The 21,968-nt window shown below is 42.8% G+C and overlaps 1 protein-coding gene across 4 annotated transcripts in view; it reads right to left on the bottom strand.

Moving 5' to 3' along the window:
* Positions 1 to 4,805: 4,805 nt before the first annotated feature.
* EXT2 (exostosin glycosyltransferase 2) overlaps positions 4,806 to 21,968 on the bottom strand; it is a 107,276-nt gene continuing 90,113 nt past the window's right edge. For 3 of the 4 annotated variants that reach the window (XM_073348064.1, XM_073348066.1, XM_073348067.1), the window contains 4 exons: positions 19,925 to 20,068; positions 18,459 to 18,587; positions 17,263 to 17,345; positions 4,806 to 7,268 (listed from right to left, as the gene is read on the bottom strand). In XM_073348064.1, coding sequence (XP_073204165.1) covers positions 7,130 to 7,268; positions 17,263 to 17,345; positions 18,459 to 18,587; positions 19,925 to 20,068 — 495 coding nt within the window. In that variant the 3' untranslated portion in view covers positions 4,806 to 7,129. Of the gene's footprint in view, positions 7,269 to 12,765; positions 12,853 to 17,262; positions 17,346 to 18,458; positions 18,588 to 19,924; positions 20,069 to 21,968 lie in introns of all 4 variants that reach the window. The other variant, XM_073348065.1, reaches the window with a different exon arrangement.

The raw sequence follows: 21,968 nt of genomic DNA, 5'->3' as shown, positions 1-21,968 counted from the left end.
CTCAGAAGACTGGGAATGATGTATGAAGCCTTTCATCTTTATGCCTTGTATCACACAGTGACTGATGATGATTGAAAATTATTACCATCCTATAGCTGTTCTTTGTGTCATGTGAAATGAGTTGCTGGAGTCTCAGACCAGCTCTTCATGGACAAATGGCCGCCAAAAAACAAACAAACCCGCAACTCTGTGTTACGAGTTTCAGCAAAGAGGCTAAGTGAATGGGCCACAGGGACCGAGCTTCCTTGCAGCGACAGGGGACAGTGAAAAAGGAAGCCTGCATCATTGGTGCCTGTTGTGTGGACAAAACTTTAATCCCCACTGCTTGGCCTTGCACAGATACTGTAGAAGTATAGTAATCCCACATCGTGGCCATCTCCCAAGGTGGGATAGAAAGGATTGCAGAGCTGTCACTCCAGTCTGGAGAGGAAGGAGTTAAAGCATTCCATCTTTCTCCAAGTAAACAGACAATCAAGGCATTCAGGGATAGATTTGGAGAATTGCTGCAACCATCTCCAGAAAACGAAGACAGCAAGCAGGCAGCCTTGCAGTATTGCCAGGATTTCTGCTATGAATAGCCATCAGGGTTGTGCTGTGTTTCCTCAGGTGTGTAATGCCCTGGCCACCATCCCCACCACTCCATTTCAGCTAATTGCCTCAATTGTTGCTGTCACCCCTTAACGAAAACCACAAGTTGCCATGGAAGCAGCAGCTACAAGATCCTGGCAGACACTGGAATCCTGAAGATCAGCAGACACGGGACCGCTTACCAGCAGTTTACCTCAAACTACAATTACACTGAGCGCACTGGGAACGATTTTAAACCGCTTCAAACAAGGGCAGGCCAAGTCATGCTCACACGCATAACCAAGACAGTCTTGGGGCTTTCCAGTGCTCCAGAAAGAAAAGGATGGCCATGTTGCTAAGACACAGGGCTGGGACGCCTGGGTTCTATTCCCAGCTTTGCCTAGGAAGACTGTGCAAGAACTTGGGTAACTCACAGCTTCTCTGCACCTCTGTTTAGTCAACTGTAACAACAGGAATAATAAATACTGACTGACCTCCCGGAGGGGGTTAAGTGAGCAACTCACAGAGAGGGGAGTGTGAATGCTCTGAGTACCTGAAGCATCTTCACTTTATTGCTTGTGAGGAATGTGGACTTGCACACAAGTGTGGTGCGAGGCTAAAAGCCCCACTAATATCAAATGTGAATCTACACTGTCCTAGCTAACCTTGCTCTCAGACAGATTGCAATGAAGGGAGGACAGAGAGGGGAGGTGGAATGCAGCATAAAGATCCTCCTCCTCCTCCCTACCCAGGTATGTTTGCAAACTGGTTTCTGCGAGCTGGATTTTTTTAGTGGCTTAAATGCTCATGTGAAGGGAGCTGCAGCTGTTTAGCTCAAGACCATGCAGCTTCCAGCGGAGAGATGCAGTTATTGTTGGGCTTGGGGGAAGGTTTTTTGTTTTTGCCACAACAGCTTTCTTGGGCTCCCATTGTCTGTCAGTACGGTTCGAACTTCTCAATGGTCTTTGCTCTGCTCTTCGCAGCTCCTCAGCAAGACAGCGCAGCTAACTTAGCATCTGCTATAGGCACTGGACAGTACAGTTTTGTCTCTGTTTCTCCCCCTTACCCCTGCTTTTACTGCAAGGAAGAGTCTACATGACAGCAGGAAAATGAAACATCCGTCCTGTAGAAGTGGAAGCTACTGTTTGATTTTGAAAAAAATAAGCCCTGCAGCTGTTCCGATAAATTGAAAATCCGTGAGCCTTTAAAACTAATTCCAAGAAAACTGGAATACTTACCTTTGTCCTCCCTCAATTCCAGCTCAGATCATTACAATCTGCTTCCCTGAACCAACCCACCACTTTTCACCTCTTGACTACATGGTTGTAGTTTTGCTGTTACAACCATGATGATTCTTCACTGCGGACAAGGCTATATTTCATTGGTGGATGAGTAGATTTCTGTGTGGCCAATAAACCACTGTGGGATGCTTCCAAGCAAACGGCATTCTTATAGAGGTCTATTACAGCATAACAGACTCTGCTTCCATACTGCATCTGCACAAGCATCCACAGAGTGACCTCATTTGATAGAATAATCTGTCGTCATAAAGCTCAGGTCAGTATTTTCAAACCCAAATGCCTAAAAGTAAGCCTCCTAAATCCATACTTAGGCACCTTAACACAAGTGGCCCGCTTTAACGCTCACCCATGAACTGAAAGAAATGGGAGTTGCAGGTCCTGAGAACCTTTGAAAATAAGGCCACTTTTATTTTCATATGGATTTAGGAGCCAAATTTAGGCATCCAGGGTTCGAAGAGCTGACCGTTGAGCTTAATATTAAAGGCAGTTAGAAAGATAGCTGCTGCAGTAAAGCAAGTTAAAGTAATACTAGTGAAGGTGCAACGGGGGGCGGGACTCAGTGTAAGAGCTGGAGACAGCAGGAAAGCAGCAGTTCAGAACGCCGGGGACTTAATCGGCATGTCCTGTAATCAGATAGCAGAGCTCTGAAGTGGGCAAGAGACTGAGCTGACAAATCATTTACAGGGTCAGTGAGGCTAAAAATGTATCCCTGAGACTTGCACAATTGGCTGGGTAACCATCCCACTTTGACCTCCTATACAAATGACAAGGTGCCCCCACCATCATTTCGGTAATTTTGCAGCATGCAATGTATTTTAATAAACACATGGCAGTGTCTCTGAACAGAGAGGAAATAAGAAGCTGCCATTGCAAAGAATGCCACTGTCAAGATAGCTTATCCACCTGCCCTTCTCCCAAGATCCAGACCCTTCATGTTTGCAGCCTCCTTGTTTGTAAGGAAGTCCCCTTCTTTTATTCAGGTGGGTCATTTCAAAGGTCTCCCAAATTATCTCCTAAGCACATAACCCTTAATGCTGCAAAGAGTGACCACTCCCAGCAAAGTGGGAAGCGATGAATTCTGACACATCCATAGCATTACAATTAAACCATTGAGTAAAAGGGAAGTTATCCTTCCTCCCCACCCCCCGGCCCCCCAAACCTTCAATAGTACTGTCAAATAATGGCAAATCTACCCTCTCTGGAGGGGTATATGGGAAGAGTTTGTCCAGAGTAAAAGCTCCCACTGAAAGACACGAGCACCATTAACAGTTGTGAAGATGTTAAAATAATGATGATTATTTCTAGAGAGTGTTGTGGATATTCATGTTTTAATACAGATTTATTTAGCAAAAAGAATCAATCCCTGCAGTTTTCCTTTCAGAATACTTCCACAGTTCCTTATGGAATGTACACAATCACCTCTTCAGAAGTAAAACAGAACACAATCAATATTTTTGAGCTAATTTTTTTAATAAAACATACAAGCTGAACAGGTAACTATTCTCTTAATTTAATGACCGACAATAGAATCATCCCAATATTCTCTCACACACACTTTACTATTTTACAGTTTTTGAATCTTTTTCAGAAACAAACAACAATTATAAATGGGTTGAGGAAGTGGCCCAGCTTATAGACTTAGACAGCTGCCCAACTTTATATTCTGATCACTTTCCACACCACAGAACGGAGACATACCATCATTAAACAGAGTTTGGAATATAAAAAACACCTGTGAAATGATGCAGGACAAAATGTGACAGGTTAATTGACGTAATGGCTCTTGGGCTTATCAAGGAAGATACACTTGCTCAAGCCCAAAAGATCTTGGCCATGAGGGGCTGTTGCCCACTTAGTGTCAAACCTAGAGATGACTTTAGGTGGGTTTCAGAGAGACAAGGTGGATGAGGTAAAATCTTTTATTGGACCAACTTCTGCTGGTGAGAGAGAAGCTTTCGAGCTAAACAGAGCTCTTCTTTGTCAGGCTGCCACCCACCACTTCTATTTCTAGGCCGTCATATTCCCCCCAGTCTGAAATCTGCCTTGTGCTATAAGTGTTTGTGCAAAAACTACACGCAACCTTTGCCTATGAACTTGAGAAGGAACTACTAGGTTGCAGCACTTTCAAGACTGTGTGCAGGGGAGAAGTTCTCTCTCTGGAACACTCCCAAACCTCTGCCATCCTGAGACCCCCACCACCTCTGGGTCAATTCAGTAGCATATTATGCTGTCATAATTTCCCTTTTAAAAACAAGCTGCTTAATGGAAAGTGAGCTGCAGTCTGTGGGACAAGGACATAATTCAGACAAACTAACAGACTCAGGAAGTAAGTGCATGTGTGGAGGCTGCAGGGAAGAACTGTTCAGCAGCAGAGAAACAGTGTTCCTCACCCAGTGGTACCCCCTGTATGCAAAAAGTCATTAGCATTACCATCACTGGGACAGCTATCCCCGCCTTGCCTACTACCATCCCCCACAGCACAGTCAGAACATAGCAAAGACTGCAAGGCCTTAGAAACAAGTCCTAGAATTTATCAGTAATTAAAACATTCCCAAGAATGAGAGAATTTAGTTTACAGCAGGGGCGGGCAAACTTTTTGGCCTGAGGGCCACATCGGGTTTCCAAAATTGTATGGAGGGCCGATTAAGGGAGGCTGTGTCTCCCCAAACAGCCAGGAGTGGCCTGGCCCCCGCCTCCTATCCAACCCCCCCCACTTCTCGCCCCCTGACAGCTCCCCCAGGATTCCTGCCCCATCTAACCCTCCATTCCCTGTCCCCTGACCCCTCCCGGATCCTCCACCCGACTGCCCCCTGTTGCCCCATCCAACCCTCCCCCCATTCCTAACTGCCCCCCCGGGACCTCTGCCCCATACAACCCCCCTGTTCCCCGTTCTCTGACCGCCCCGACCCCTATCCACACCCCCGAACTCCCCTGCCCTCTATCCAACCCCCCCTGCCTCCTTACCACGCTGCCTGGAGCACCGGTGGCTGGTGGTGCTACAGCCATACCGCCCAGAGCACCGGGTCAGGCTACGGCTCTGCAACTGCGCTGCCCGGCCGCCCAGAGCGTTATGCCAGCAGCGCAGGGTGCTGAGGCTGTGCGGGAGGGGAGGCAGCAGGGGAGGCGTCAGGCGCTAGCCTCCCGGGCCAGGAGCTCAGGGGCTGGGCAGGAAGGTCCCGTGGGTTGGCTGTGGCCAGCAGGCCGTAGTTTGCCCACCTCTGGTTTATAGACACTTCCCTTGGGAGTTCTAAATTGAAGTATCCCCTCACAGCTACTGTTCTAACAGGCTTCTCATTCCCAACACCTCCACAGTGTTGGGCAATGAGGGAAGTTTTACTGGGGTGACAGAAACAGGGAGCAGATGTTTCCTGTTTCTGGCCTGACTTCCATTTGATTTTTTTGCCATTGCTGCCAGTCACTCTCAAGGCAGAGGGATGAACTAAGAGTGCTAACACTTGCCCTGCTGTCTGGGGTTTGGCAGAACTATAAGAATGGTCATACTGTAACAGAAAGATTGTCCATCAAATATGATGCCTCTAACAGTTTGCTAGTAAGGAAAGTGCAAACTGCCCATAATGCACCAAATAGATGGACACTATACCATTTGGGTAAAGAGGAGACTTCCTCTCTGGTTCCAGCTTGGGATCAGTTTATATGCTGGAGCACGAGGACTGATCATCCTTGAAAATTTTATTGTCTCTAGTGTAGACAGATAATATTCAGATCAACTTTAACCATGGAGAAACAGCTTGACTCACCATAACAAATGTCTAACCTTTAAAAATTATACTAAGCCATTTGTTCAAGTAAGATCCTGTGGCACTGCGTTCTCTAGGTTAATCACAGGCTAACACTTGGCAATTTTTCAAATGAGAGCAGCTTGTGTGGGTTTGCTTGCTAAGTATGTGTTATTAATATATTCCACATACACGCACCAGCTGTAAAGTCGAAGTCCTGCAGATGGAGGTGTACGACAATCTATCCTACAGCACATTGTTTTCTGAAGAGGGTTCACATATACAAACATGCATCTTAGCTGTTACCCCAGTACATGGATACGCCAAATGAACAAACAACTGTTCCACCTTGATAAGAGTAGGCTTTGGGGATAGCAAAAACTTAGTAAGGCCAGAAGATACATTTTCCTCTCCATAAAATGTCTTTTATATTGAATGGACTTCGCTTCTATGAGTATAGCAGAATACCTGAGATTTATACACACACATGAGAGGTGTAGTGATGGTAGGGATAGTCTAAGGCCTGGTCTACACTGGGGGAAGGGGGCTGGGGGGGGGGGGGATCGACCTAAGATACGCAACTTCAGCTACGAGAATAGCGTGGCTGAAGTTGACATATCTTAGGTTGACATACCTCGTGTCCTCACGGTGCGGGGTCAACTGCCACCGCTCCCCCGTTGACTCCGCTTCCGCCTCTTGCTGCGGTGGAGTACAGGAGTCGATGGCAGAGCGATCGGCGATCAATTTATCACGTCTACAGTAGACATGATAAATCGATCCCCGATAGATCGATCACTACCTGCCAATCTGGTGGGTAGTGTAGACGTACCCTAAGTCTTTAAATTAAGGAGACCGTCCCATTGGCTGTGATCTGTGCTAATATCCACTGAAATATTTTTCATTTAATGCAAAAATGTTTAGCCCCCTAAACCCTGTGACAAAAGATTGTATTATATTTTTTATTTATTTTTTTTTTAAGAAAAACATTTATCTTGCTAAGCAAAAAAGCCAGGCAGGGATCTTTGTTGCTCAATTACTTAAAGCCAACAACTAACCTCAATGGAGGTACGCATGCCATCCTCACAGGGGGAAAAACAGGCTGGATACATATTGTAGCCAGTATTGAAAGCAGTTTGCATTTATACTGGTGATTGCATCAAACTAAAAGAGTGTATTTAACAGAACAGGTGAGCCATGTAAGGCACCCTTACACAGCAAGATTCTGCTCTATTCTTCCGTATAAGCAACCTCCACTGGAAAAAAGCATTTGGCATTTTCAATAGACTCAAGCATAGAGCCTGTCCTGTATTTGTCTGTAATACAGAAATAGCTTCTGTGCTCTGCATTACTGTTCTGTGTATTGTGAAGGACGGACTAATATATCAGAACCTGGCATTAATCCCCTTCCCCTCAGTTATAACCCACACGCTGGCATTTTCCTTCAAGGCCTCAGGCTCATCTTAGCACTGGTCATCTTTTTTCTCTCACTGTTTTTTACATTCAAGTTTGCTGCCAAGCTGCCTTTTACAAGCTGCCGATGTTGGGGAAGCTCTTCAATTTCTCAGGGAAGTCATCTTTGTACAGGACAGGATCAGCACGATGCTCCACCACTTTCAGGGGCATGGTCCCAAAGACAGAGGCAAACTTATTGATGCATTCGGACCTGTGTGAAAAAGACAGCAATGTAACTAAGTGACCATGCCAGCTACTTACTCCCACCCCAAAATAACTAGTTTAAAAAGCAGCAAAGAGTCCTGTGGCATCTTATAGACTAACAGACGTATTGGAGCATAAGATTTCGTGGGTGAATACCCACTTCATCAGATGCAAGTTTAAAAAGAACTCAATAACCTTCTCTCATGTTCCTGGAAAGATTTCTCCACACTGGCTACTAGGAAATAGGAGAGGGAGTCTCGCTACACAGAGGGTTTGGAAGAGGGCTAGTGCTCTTTGATTTATCCATTTAATCACAGTGAAGAGCAAGGGGATGCTGCCAGCAACACATGTGCACATGGAGGTCAGAGCTTCCCTTCTCCCTCCCCCTAGAATTCCAGTCATTCTTAAAGCAACACATGCTGTAAAGTAGAACAGATTAGCTGCCAACACATCTCAAAGTGCCACTGGTGGGTCAAATTTAACTCATAATGAAGGTTTTGCAAAAACCAAGCATTTATGAAACTGAAGACCTATGGAAATGTTATTTCTGGTTTTTAGACTCCATCAGAAATGGTTTTTCTTTACTAAATAAACAAACATTCCTGTATGAAGTCAGCAGCATTGATTGTGCTTGGGACCCTAAAAGTGAAGCAGAATAAAAAACTAAAGTGAAACTGATGAGTCTGTCTGTCCACATGAAGCAAAATTGAACAGTAAAGCATCAAAATTAGTGAAAAATTAATTAGATTTCTGATCATTCTTTCACTTGTAATAATCTCAGGTGTCAGTAGCAGAGTAACAGAGAGGGTTATTTGTTTTTTTAAAGTGCATGATTTTTAACCTTACAGTCCCCCGTTAATCTCTTCATTGCAAGGCAGGGACTGGTGGAGGCAGAGTAAGGAAAACCTAGCTAATCTTATCTCAGCCAGTGTTTAGCTAATTTTAGGTCTGTGTTTAGCACAATAGTTTTTAAAAGCTTCTGACACTGAAAGTCACAGCAAGTGAGCCTCCAAGATGCTCAAACAATGGAGAGCCATTCACAAAATAAAGGGTCACTGCTTCTTTTGCTGGTCACAAATTAAAAGAACAGACAAAAGAGTAGCAAGAATTTTGGCTAGAGAAAGCAAGCTAGGACTGCTCCAGACAGTGGTGTGCTGTAAACAGTCTCAGGGCAAGTCTCTCCTGCTCTCCACCCCCATGCTCACTTTCAACCCTTCTAAGGGTGAGGGGGTCATTCAGTCTCCAATATAGCTTTCCTGAGCAGACTTGGCCAATCACATCAAGTGTGACAGTTTTGCAATGGGGACTGCTTCAGCACTACCCAACAAACTCTCAAGACTGGATTTCAAAAGTTAATTCCTCATCTTTTAAGCCATCCTTTAGCTCCCTGTTTAACTACAGTAAGAGTAAACAATTGAAAACAGAGTCAGAGTTTTTGAAAGTGCTACATTTCTGCACAGTTGTTTTCAACCTGCAACAGTCACTCTCGTACTAGATTAAAAATGTGGAAAGGGTTTGAAGCTAAGCAGTGCAGACGATTCATGCTCTGCCCTCGCCCTCTTTTCCCCCCCAAAGGTGTTCAAATCCTTACAGTAGGAAACAAACAAGAAGGAGTTTGGAGGGTAAAATGGGAGCAACAGGGTGCATCACAGAACACCTGATAAATTGGCACAAATATTCTCTGCCCAGGAAAGGCCCAGGCCTGGAATAGTAACGGAACTGTAGGTCAGAACTGAGGGAGAGAGAGAACCAGCTGTCCAAAATGTGGACTACCCAGGGCTGTTGTAGGGCCTAGTTAGGGTGCACTGGCAGAGAGAGGAATGTGGGGACTAGAGGAGTAGGACTAGAACAATATAGAGTGCAGCAGATTAGGATTCAGGGTCAAGGTTTTCAAAGTGATTTTTAGTGTCTCAATTTTTGGGTGTCCACTCTGAGCCACCATCAAGGGCACTGATTTTCAGAAAGTGCCGAACATCCACCCTCTCACTAGTTACTTTTGAAAATTTTGGCTGGGGTGCATAATCCAAGTTGTGTGTTGAAGTCCTGCAAATGGAATAGCACAGAGTTCCAGGAGCTAGATGGACTAAAAGAACCGTGCGTGAGAAGTTTGCACGAGAAGTTTGTATAACAGCTGTCCCTCAGTGGCTTATGGAATACAGAGCCTTTCACTTCTAGGTTACGGTTTCAACTCCTGCCCAGACTAATAATGACTGAAAGTCATTGTAACATAGCAATAGTCAGTTTGTTGTCTCAGTCTAGTTCCCAATGGGCAGGTGTCCACATCATAAAAGCCACGGTCAGAACTGGCACTAAATAGCAGCCCAAAAGCAAAAACCAAAACTGAATGGATCCTCTTCCCTCTAGAGAAGAAAAGGAGCACTTGTTGCACCTAGGAGACTAACCAATTTATTTGAGCATAAGCTTTCGTGAGTTACAGCTCACTTCATCGGATGCATACCGTGGAAACTGCAGCAGACTTTATATACACACAGAGATCATGAAACAATACCTCCTCCCACCCCACTGTCCTGCTGGTAATAGCTTATCTAAAGTGATCATCAAGTTGGGCCATTTCCAGCACAAATCCAGGTTTTCTCACCCTCCACCCCCCACACACAAACTCACTCTCCTGCTGGTAATAGCCCATCCAAAGTGACAACTCTCTACACAATGTGCATGATAATCAAGGTGGGCCATTTCCTGCACAAATCCAGGTTCTCTCACCCCCTCACTCCCCTCCAAAAAACACACACACAAACTCACTCTCCTGCTGGTAATAGCTCATCCAAAGTGACCACTCTCCCTACAATGTGCATGGTAATCAAGGTGGGCCATGTCCAGCACAAATCCAGGCTCTCTCACCCCCGCCCCTTTTCCCCCCCTTTTCCCGGGGACACACAAACTCACTCTCCTGCTGGCAATAGCTCATCCAAACTGACCACTCTCCAAGTTTAAATCCAAGTTTAACCAGAACGTCTGGGGGGGAGGGGGTAGGAAAAAACAAGGGGAAATAGGCTACCTTGCATAATGACTTAGCCAGTCCCAGTCTCTATTTAAGCCTAAATTAATAGTATCCAATTTGCAAATGAATTCCAATTCAGCAGTTTCTCGCTGAGTCTAGATTTGAAATTTTTTTGTTTTAAGATAGCGACCTTCATGTCTGTGATTGCGTGACCAGAGAGACTGAAGTGTTCTCCGACTGGTTTATGAATGTTATAATTCTTGACATCTGATTTGTGTCCATTTATTCTTTTACGTAGAGACTGTTCAGTTTGACCAATGTAAACGGCAGAGGGGCATTGCTGGCACATGATGGCATATATCACATTGGTGGATGTGCAGGTAAACGAGCCTCTGATAGTGTGGCTGATGTGATTAGGCCCTGTGATGGTGTCCCCTGAATAGATATGTGGGCACAGTTGGCAACGGGCTTTGTTGCAAGAATACTATTTGTTGCAAGAACACTATCCCCGATAATGTCACGGCTAACCTGGTGGCTGAACTTTGTGACTTTGTCCTTACCCATAACTATTTTACATTTGGGGACATTGTATACCTTCAGATCAGTGGCACTGCTATGGGTACCCGCATGGCCCCACAGTATGCCAACATTTTTATGGCTGATTTAGAACAACGCTTCCTCAGCTCTCGTCCCCTAAAGCCCCTACTCTACTTGTGCTATATTGATGACATCTTCATCATCTGGACCCATGGAAAAGAAGCCCTTGAGGAATTCCACCATGATTTCAACAACTTCCATCCCACCATCAACCTCAGCCTGGTCCAGTCCACACAAGAGATCCACTTCATGGACACTACAGTGCTAATAAGCGATGGTCACATAACCACCACCCTATACCGGAAACCTACTGACCACTATTCCTACCTACATGCCTCCAGCTTTCACCCTGACCACACCACATGATCCATCGTCTCCAGCCAAGCTCTGTGATACAACCGCATTTGCTCCAACCCCTCAGACAGAGACAAACACCTACAAGATCTCTGTCAAGCTTTCTTACAACTACAATACCACCTGCAGAAGTGAAGAAACAGATTGATAGAGCCAGAAGAGTTCCCAGAAGTTACATACTACAGGACAGGCCTAACAAAGAAAATAACAGAATGCCACTAGCCGTCACCTTCAGCCCCCAACTAAAACCCCTCCAACGCATTATTAAGGATCTACAACCTATCCTAAAGGATGACCCAACACTCTCACAAATCTTGGGAGACAGGCCAGTCCTTGCCTACAGACAGCCCCGCAACCTGAAGCAAATACTCACCAACAACCACATACCACACAACAGAACCACTAACCCAGGAACTTATCCTTGCAACAAAGCCCGTTGCCAACTGTGCCCACATATCTATTCAGGGGACACCATCACAGGGCCTAATAACATCAGCCACACTATCAGAGGCTCGTTCACCTGCACATCCACCAATGTGATATATGCCATCATGTGCCAGCAATGCCCCTCTGCCATGTACATTGGTCAAACTGGACAGTCTCTATGTAAAAGAATAAATGGACACAAATCAGATGTCAAGAATTATAACATTCATAAACCAGTCGGAGAACACTTCAATCTCTCTGGTCATGCAATCACAGACATGAAGGTCGCTATCTTAAAACAAAAAAAACTTCAAATCCAGACACCAGCGAGAAACTGCTGAATTGGAATTCATTTGCAAATTGGATACTATTAATTTAGGCTTAAATAGAGACTGGGACTGGCTAAGTCATTATGCAAGGTAGTCTATTTCCCCTTGTTTTTTCCTAAACCCCCCCAGACGTTCTGGTTAAACTTGGATTTAAACTTGGAGAGTGGTCAGTTTGGATGAGCTATTGCCAGCAGGAGAGTGAGTTTGTGTGTCCCCGAGAAAAGGGGGGGAAAGGGGGCGGGGGTGAGAAAGCCTGGATTTGTGCTGGACATGGCCCACCTTGATTACCATGCACATTGTAGGGAGAGTGGTCACTTTGGATGAGCTATTACCAGCAGGAGGTGAGTTTGTGTGTGTATGGGGGTGAGGGGGTGAGAAAACCTGGATTTGTGCTGGAAATGGCCCACCTTGATTATCATGCACATTGTGTAGAGAGTTGTCACTTTGGATGGGCTATTACCAGCAGGAGAGTGAGTTTGTGTGTGGGGGGGTGGAGGGTGAGAAAACCTGGATTTGTGCTGGAAATGGCCCAACTTGATGATCACTTTAGATAAGCTATTACCAGCAGGACAGTGGGGTGGGAGGAGGTATTGTTTCATGATCTCTGTGTGTATATAAAGTCTGCTGCAGTTTCCACGGTATGCATCCGATGAAGTGAGCTGTAGCTCACGAAAGCTCATGCTCAAATAAATTGGTTAGTCTCTAAGGTGCCACAAGTACTCCTTTTCTTTTTGCGAATACAGACTAACACGGCTGTTACACTGTTCCCTCCAGAGGTCATCCATCTAGGTCAAAGATTAGGCAGAATGGCAGAAAACACTGTAGGGAAATCTTACATTGCTGTGGCTCATGCTGTACTTATTCTGGGGATAGACTATTCAGGCTGCCAACATGTCACGTGTAACCACCATGAAAGCTGCTTCCTTTTAAAAAGAAATTATAAAAGGAAAAATCCAAATTAAAATCCTTAATGAACTTTCACCTTCACTCACAAAAGTCACTTCTCAGCAAACATCAGAACAAGGCTGAAGAACAAGCATTTAAAAAAAAAATTTAAACCAAAAAATGTGTCAGACACAAGTCGTACAATGTGTCTATGGGGTGAAGTGCCTCCCTAGCAGGGAAGCTTTCATCTCCTGCAAGGAGCTGAACAAGTCCAGCTTGCATTCTGCAGGATCTGCCAATTCTGGATAACACAAAACAACACAGACACCTAAAGCATTAAACATTTTATGCTAGGAAGCCAAGAAAACATAGTAGGTTATCTCATACAGAGGGGCAGGTGTTTTGGCTCGCCAGCTTTCATAGCTCTGCACATTTAAATTAACACACGCATCTTTGCTTCCAAGAATTATTTCATCTTTTCCTTACTTTGCCAACAACACAGAATTCTGCTCAACATGAAATTAAGTTAGTGTGAATTGAAGAACAAAACTTCAGTTGGCTTTGACAGATTGGATCAGCTTTCTGGCCAATCAAGCCTTTGAATCAGTTCTCTCCCCTGTAACCAGACCTAATTTTAGCATAACCTCTCAGATAAGAAAAGAGTTCAGTTTTCATCATCTAGTCACTCCTTTCTCCCTGCTGAGACTGCCAACAATGGGCCCACAGATGGTTTTGCCAGGTGATCATCTGTCCTCAAGGAATAGGATGAAGATCACCAACTCTTTTCACATGTCACTAAACAGCCACCTCCTGGTCACTGTGCTGGTTTTGAAAAAGAAACCCCAAAGCAAAAACTCTACCTCCATTAGTAGCCCTGTATGCCATCCATTTCACAACAATAGCTTGATCCCCGGTCATTTGGACCTGGTACTAACTCAAATGCTAAGACCAACGTGTGCATTCTAGGGAATCAGTAGTCTGGTATGCAAATGGACCTGTTATGGAACACTGTCATATATCCCAAGGCATCATTCTGGGCCCTGGATATTACATAGTTAACTATAAGAATTGTTCTTCAAAGTTTCTTGTTGACATGGGCACCTCTTTCATTTAGATTCTCTCCTAACCTAACAGAAGACAGTTGACATTTCTGACCAGTGTCTGCATGAATTATAGGTATGGATGCTAAGCCCTGAAACCAAAGCAGAATTCTATCCATTGCTAAGTTAATGGGAACTTGCACTGAGAATCCTGTAGTTTATCACCACATTAAAACAAATAGGTAGCTTATGGGATTCCATAAAAAACACCTGCAAGTTTTTCAGCTAGCGCCCACTAATTTCAAATTGACAGTAGTAACATGGGACTACATGGACCCTGACAGTTGGTTGGTATGTCCGCTCACACTCTAACAACAACTAATGGTTTATACTGCTGAAGCCAGGTCAACCTAAAGAGTAAGGGCCATCTTTAAAATATAAAAATCAAATGTGACTATATCCCAGTTGCATATCACTGCAGTTCTTCTCCAAGGCGCAGTTGCTAAATTCCTTGCTAAATTCCTCTAGCTGGACAATCAAGTAGTTTTATAAACAAATTTGATTTGCTATTACTTTCTGACACTTTCTCCAGCTTAGTTATCTCCACTGGTAGAAACTTAAATGTGGGGAAGAACACAGTTTGAGAGTATACTCACTAAACTGTCAGTAACATTTTACTTTTGGGACACCATTATTGTTACATGATAGATAACATATTCTTTTGATAAAATTATAATGTTCTTTGGAACAGAGCCTGCATTTTTGCTGTGTGTTTTTTAAAGGGACTAGCATAGAATCACAGATATACAAGCCTGAAAGAGACCTGAGAGGACATCTAATCCAGCCACTTGAGCTGAGTTAGAACCAAGTATACTTACATCATCCATAACAGATGTTGGTCCAATCTGTTCTTAAAAACCTCCAATGATGGAGATTCCACTACCTCACTTGGAAGCGTAGTCCAGTGCTTACCTATCTTTATAGTTATAACATTTTTCCTAATATCCAACCTAAATCTTCCTTGCTCCAGATTAAGCCAGTTATTTGTTGTCATATATTCAGTGGATACAGACAACAATTGATCACTGTCCTCTTAATACATTTGAAAAAATTTATCAGGTTCCCTCTCAGTCTTCTTTTCTCAAGATTAAACATGCCCAGTTTTTTTAACCTTTCCTCATTTGTGTTGCTCTCCTCTGCACTCTCCCCAATTTGTATACATCTTTTTTAAAGTGTGATGTCCCAAACTAGACACTATACCCCAGCAGAGGCCTCACCAGTGACAAGTAGAACGGGATAATTACCTACCACATCTTACATATTACATTCCTATTAAGACACCCCAGAGTGGTATTTGCCTTTTTCACAACTGCATCCCATTAGTGGATCACAAACTGAATATGAGTCAACATAACCCCTAGACCCTTTTCTGCAATAGTACTGTCTACCCAGTTATTCCCTATTTTGGAATGGTGCATATGATTTTTCCTTCCTAAGTGTAATAGGGTCCTGGCCCATAACAAACTCCTGGGTGTTACTGCAATACAAACAACAAACAACAACAACAGGAAAGAACTACTAAATCCATGTAGTCCATTCCTCAGACAATACAGGATTGTTCCCTATAGTATATTTTCTAGTATTTCATCTAGTTTACGTTTAAATTTCCCAAGGCTTCCATACTCCTTCCTTGAGAAATTATTCTATACAACAACAGATCTCACTGTTAGGAAGTACTTCCTGATTTTCGTCTGGCTTTTTCCTTTTCTTAATTTAATCTCTTCTAGAGTAATATATCCTTGTAGCACTGTGAAGAACTCATCTCTGTCCTCGGTATTTACACTCTTCGGTACCTGAAGACTGTTATATCTCCATTTAGTCATCATTTAGCAAAGCTGCATATACTTCGCTCTTTTAATCTCGTGTCATAAACTCAATCCTTCCAGTCTACTAACCACTTTTGCAGCTATTCACTGAACTCACTTCAATATGTCAATATATTTCTAGTAATGAAGAGCACACAAATGAATGCAGTGTTCCAGGTGCAGTCTCATCAGAGCAATGTGGAGGGGGTCTGTAGATGTTGTGGTGATAAGTGTATTCAAAATATCTACAGCTAGACAATTTCCTTCCTGTTTCATGACTTAATGCCCCTGCAGCTAAGACTTCCATTGGCCTATTTTACTGCCCTATCAGCCACAAACATGTCTAATTTGTTGTTTACTATCATCACTAGTATAGGTCTCCCACAGCATTATTGCTTCCGTTGTTTCTTCCTCCCATGAAGGGGAGGCATGTGTGCATTTCAGATTATTTTTCTCCAAATGTGTTTGTGACCAAATTATTCCGTGCACTTGACAAAGTGAGAATGACTGATAAAAAGTAAGTCGGAACATAAAATATGCAGCAGTATAACTGATCTTGGAAGGAAGGAACATATATACTAACCACTCAGCAGACTATAGCCACGAGGCCTGCAGAGGAGACACAACAGACTAAAGAGCTCATAGGACATGCTTGGGGTATGTAGGTGTGTCAGTTCTGGGATTCTGGCTAAACTCCAAACAAATAATTAAGAAGTAATATTTTATTCTCAGATAGCCCTTTATATACAAGCATCTCAAAGCACTTTACAAAAGGTAAGTAAATATTTTCCCTGTTGAGAAGTTGAGGCACAGAAAGCTTTAGTGTCTTTTCCAAAGTTACAAAACTAGTCAACTGCAGAGTGCAGAACAGAACTCAGATGTTTCTGATTCCCAATATTTTGCTCTAAAACCTTTACAAAACTGTCTCTCCAAATACATATCACCTTTCAAAAAATAATTCGCCCTATCATATAATGTTGCAACCACTGTTAAATAGCTGCCATGTTCAACCACACAGGTGACTGCACTTCAGCAGGAGAAGTGGGCTTTGGGATCTTTGGAGGAAAGAGACTGTATAAACATCAGTTATTACAGCATCAATAACACTTCCCCTTTATCAGTCATTTTTATCCTTGTTAGCCAATTGCTCTCTGACAGTTTATCAACTTCCTGTGTTTTTAAAAATGTTTGAACACTCATTACATTTAAATTTCCATCATAAAATGAAAAATTTGTATAAAAACTATTGTTGGCAACCTAAATTTCATACAATCTGTGTGTTTTACAACCGAGCTGTTGAACTGGGTGCCCTTTCAAAGCTCTTCCTTTAAACAGATTACTTGTCACTACGGATCACATGCAGTGCACCCTATTACGCATTGTAGGAATCACCCCATATGTGGGTTGACCAGATTTAGATAGCAATTTCAGAGTTCAGGAATATGGGCAGTGGACACTTTTAATCCTAATTTCAGAGAGACCTAGAAACTGGCCTTGGGAATCACAGTGAGGCACCCTCAGCAATGAAAGGAGGCCCACTCACCTTTCCACCATGTGTGTCTGGTCCAATGACAATCCATCTATGGCTGTGCACTCTGGACATTTAAACTTCTTTCGTGGGGTCACCTGCACAAAGGCACGACAGACATCATCATTGACAGAAGGGATATTAATCCCCGTGGTTGGAAAGTAGAGCAATGCCTCTGAACATGCCTGCAGTGTAAGTCGAGCCCTCTTGAAAACTTGAAAAAAAGCCATGCCATTCCTTCATTCAGCTCCATCTGGCCCGGTTAACTGCAAAATTCACAGGGGCCCAATAAAAATGGTTTGGAGGGGTTTTGCCTTCTGTAACTGAAAAGTGGCAGCGATGACAAGCTCCTTAATTCCTGTTTAATGACTGTTTTCTCACTGCCAAGGTCCCTGTATAAACACCATTTGTTCTTGCAGCCATAACAGTGATGAAATATAGCTTCCCATACTTCACCGTAACCTTAATCCAACAGACGCTCTTTTGCTCACTTGAGTTAATAGCTGACTGGCAAACTCTGCAAGACTCCCCCAATTGCATTGAGGTGCCAAATTACTCTACAGTGCCCTTGTACAGCTCAAAAACTTTTTCAGAAAAAACACACACTTTATCTTCTAAAGACTTTTCTAGGAAACACAGCCACCAGTCCCGGTAAATGATGATAGACAGGCGGGAAAGCGGACCTTGCTAATTGAAGTAATGCCTGGCAGCCTCTAAATCTCATTCCAAGTTGACACACTTTGAAATGAATGTACAGAGTGAATGTCCAGACCTGAAAACATGTCGAAATATGTCAGGAAATTAATTCAGGGATAAAAAGTTCATTTAAAACTGATCTTGCAATTAACATTCTTGCAATTAATATTCCTATAAATCAGCTGTTGCCAGTCAAGATACATAGGGTGAGGATAGTTGGAGATTTTTTCCTCCCAGCAAACTCAACAAATATTTTTTTATAATTTAACTTATCCTCTCTGTGTAGGCAGCCACAATGATCAGTAGTCAATCCTGTGTTCCCAATTGGCATGCTAGTCTCAATGAACTGGGCTATTCCTATTGTGGAAGGGAAACAGAATCATTCCAGAGGTAAATGAGAGGAAAAAAGCAGATAAAGGAGGATATTCAAAACCCACTAAACTGAACTCACATGTCAATTTGTGACATTTTTGCATTAGAGAGATACATCAGATAACAGTTGCTGAAAATCAGACCTTAATAACTGCTTTGCCAGTAACATTTGCCACTAGAAAATTCATGGCGATATCTTCACAATTCATGTGGGCGTCCACCCAGTTCTTGATGTCTCCAGGCATTTTGTAGGTGTAAAGGTAGTTAAAATACTGCAGGATAGAAAGGTAAGGGAGAAAGGAGAATGCAACTTTAAATACATTTACAGAGACTGCCTGCCTCCCTGCAAAATATTCCAGTTATTGGGAACAGTAGACAACTAAGGAATGGAATGTGAGCAAACCCTGATCCTCACAGTCTAGCGGTTGGAGCTGCATTTGTGACATTTCACCTTAAAAGTGAAAGAGTTGCTGCTTCCTTTTAGCCAGTCACAGCGTTAGCCTGCTAGGCACACAAAGATAGCTCTCTATTTGTGCACAACAACTATGCCTTCTTTGCCACACCCCATGTGTAGAAAAAGGAAATATTTCTGCATTTGCTTTTCTTCTTTTAAAACTTTAATTGCAATCCTGTATTCACTGTGCAGTAACACGCCCCACAAACTTATACTATTTAATTGTGTTTTTCTATAAGTTCACCAAAACAGTTCTAGACAGAATAGGTGTTTCTATAGCCAGAGCAGGAGAATATAGCTTTAGGAAGGTCTGCAACTGGTTTTTGAATTGCTCTAGAAACTGTAACCATAGCCTCACGAAATGAACTCCAAACAGTGCTACAGATGTGGACAAAAACACACCCCATCCTTTTAAATATTTAATATGGTGTATTGTTGGAGTCTCTTCTGCATCTCCAGGCACCTTGCTTGCTCTGAGGGTGCCTGCACCTTCTCATTTTCTAAGAACGCATCAGGTAATATTTTGTGCCTCCACAAAAAGGTGGATAGAGGCCATCACTGACAAAAGACAACAAAGAGGGAAAGGGGTCAAACATGAGAGCCAGATTTTCAAATGGGCCCAGTTTATTCTCAGCGGAAGCTGCTGAGCCCTTCTGAAAATCTGGCCACTTTATTTAGATGCCTAAGGAGAGGAACATCTCTTCTGAAAATATGGTCCTTTATTTACAAACACAATTGCATTGCCATAATTAGGGTAAGATTGCAAGGATGGACTGAGGGTTGAGAAAGACATTTGAAAGTTCAAGTATAAGTCAGGAGTTTCCCAAAAGTTGTATATTAAATTGCAAGCTCTTCAGGGCAGGGACCACATCTTCCTATATATTTGTACAGTACCTAGCTCAATGTGGGCTCTATCTGGATATAAAAAAATACATTGATTTTTCTTTTTTTTTCCTATTTAACTCCCACACACACAATTCACACAATACCTTTCTGTGCCATCAATATTATACCACTTTTAAAAGTTTTGCAATGCCATCTGTAGTAAATGACCAAATAAGCAGCACAATAAAATGAAGACTTGAATTCTCAAATGAAAAATTATCAGAAATGTTAGTCCATACACTTCCTATTTATCTTGGAAATCAGTGCTACCTTGTGATAAAAAGCTGCTCCAGTAAGCACCATGGAGACTTCATTGGTCCACTCTGATTCATACTTCCATTTGTTCATCTCATGGTCCCACAGATGCAGGCGACCTGGATACCCAACCAGCCTGTCAGGAAACTCCCGCCAAACCTGCAGAGAGTAACAGAGGTGTTAAAGCCAGCACTGCCACAAACAGTGAGCTTACTCAGTTGAAACGATTCAGGGACGCTACTTAGAGAAGTTACATTTATACTGTTCCCTGGATCACTCCACCAACTCCCACAGGGAAAAAAATACTCAAGCAGTGAGACAGCCTAGCATTTAGATCGTGGCAGAATGCACTGTACATTTAGGGAAATTTGCATTGTGTAATAACTGTTCAGCCCCCATGCTTTGTACAGTTCATTCTTGCTCAGTAAACAAAAATCTTTTGATGAGTTTTTATAGCTCTGAACAAGAGTATAGCTATTTAACTTACATTTTCTATACATGTTCCCATCACTGCCAATTCTCTGAGTTAGGTGTTAAATTCGGAAGCTAGGTATGGGAAAAGCCTATTGGGTTCCAATCTATTAGGGTTCTTTTCTCTTGGGCCATTGAAGGATTGTTCTTTATTTTCTATTGCTTTCTCCAGTCTAGTTTTAAATGGCTCAAGAGGCTTCTATCATTTCCCTTAAAAATTATAACACAAACTAACAAATTTCTCCATTACGAAGCTTTCCCTGACTCAACCTATTTCTGCCCCTTCATTCCCCCCAAGCCCCCACGTGCTTCCTTAAATGATCCTAAACAGCTTCATCTTTCAAACTGCTGCTACTCAGTTCATTCTGCGACACTAATGTGAGCACTTGTGACATTAAAATTCACAGTGCTAGAAGAAGCTTCTACTGAGAAACAAGGAATTTTTAAATAATGAATGTCTGGGAAGGAAATACATGTAAGTAACTTTTATTTTGAGTTTGTTTTAAAAGAACCCAACATGTTCAAGTGTGGATGTGGCTCTTTAATTAATGCAAGAAGACAGGAAAACAGCACCAATTTTCCTGTTAAAGGGAACACAACTGTTCTGCTCAAAAAGAGTTAACATTGTTTAAGAGCCAAGCATGGTTAAAATGGAACTTTACACATGGTGGTTAAGGCTACAACCTAATCTGCTCTCAGGAGTGACTTTGGCTCTAATACTCCACTTTCCTTTAACAGGGACATGTTCAAAAGCTACATGTTATATTTCTTTATATTCTTCAATGGGTGCTTTGGTGAAGCTATTGCTACATGACAGGCGTCTTTACCCTTGACTTGTTCCAGGCAGCTGGATACAATCAAGATACCATCCTTGTCACTTCATACATTACTCTGCAGCTGACTACAGGATCAAACACAAGTGGGCAAGAACAGGGACAGGGCATCATTAATGCAGCCCCCATTCTACACGATGCTGGCCACATTAAACAACGGACAATTTCCCAGGAGGGGAAAACGGATACAGTGTTCAAATTATTTACTAGGAGCAAACACTAGTGAAATATATGGGATTTTCTATTTGCCAATAACGAAGGTAACATTTATTTTGTGCCACTAATTTTAACCTTACAGCATTATTTTTATCCCAGTGAGTGTCAGACCCACTTGGATATGATGCCTGACTGTTAAAGCTTAAAATATAGCATAGGGCCACAAATATTTCTGATTCAGATTGGTGGGGTGCAAATGCAAATGCAAACTAAACCATTCGTGTCCAGGTTTCACTCTTTCTATATGTCAGCAAGGAATTCCCTTTAACTGCCTCATCTTCATTCCATAAGCATTCCATCTTCATTCACCCATAAAGCTGGATTCACAGCAAAAGGGTTATCAAGAGTTCTATTTTACTGAAAGCCACATTGTGCAATTTATCTGCAATTCCCTTAGTCAGGGCACCTCGTACATGCCAGTGCCTTTTAACTACATGACTTGGACTGGAAAACTCTACTAAAGTATGTTGGAAATGTAAGATAAAACAGTCAGTACTAGATCTTGAACTGTCTCTTATAGGCTTCTACTGTAGGTACAT

This window comes from Lepidochelys kempii, chromosome 6, assembly GCF_965140265.1.
Source record: "Lepidochelys kempii isolate rLepKem1 chromosome 6, rLepKem1.hap2, whole genome shotgun sequence".
Taxonomy (NCBI): Eukaryota; Metazoa; Chordata; order Testudines; family Cheloniidae; genus Lepidochelys; species Lepidochelys kempii.
Note: the sequence above shows the minus strand (reverse complement) of the source record. Positions and strands in the feature narration are given on the sequence as shown.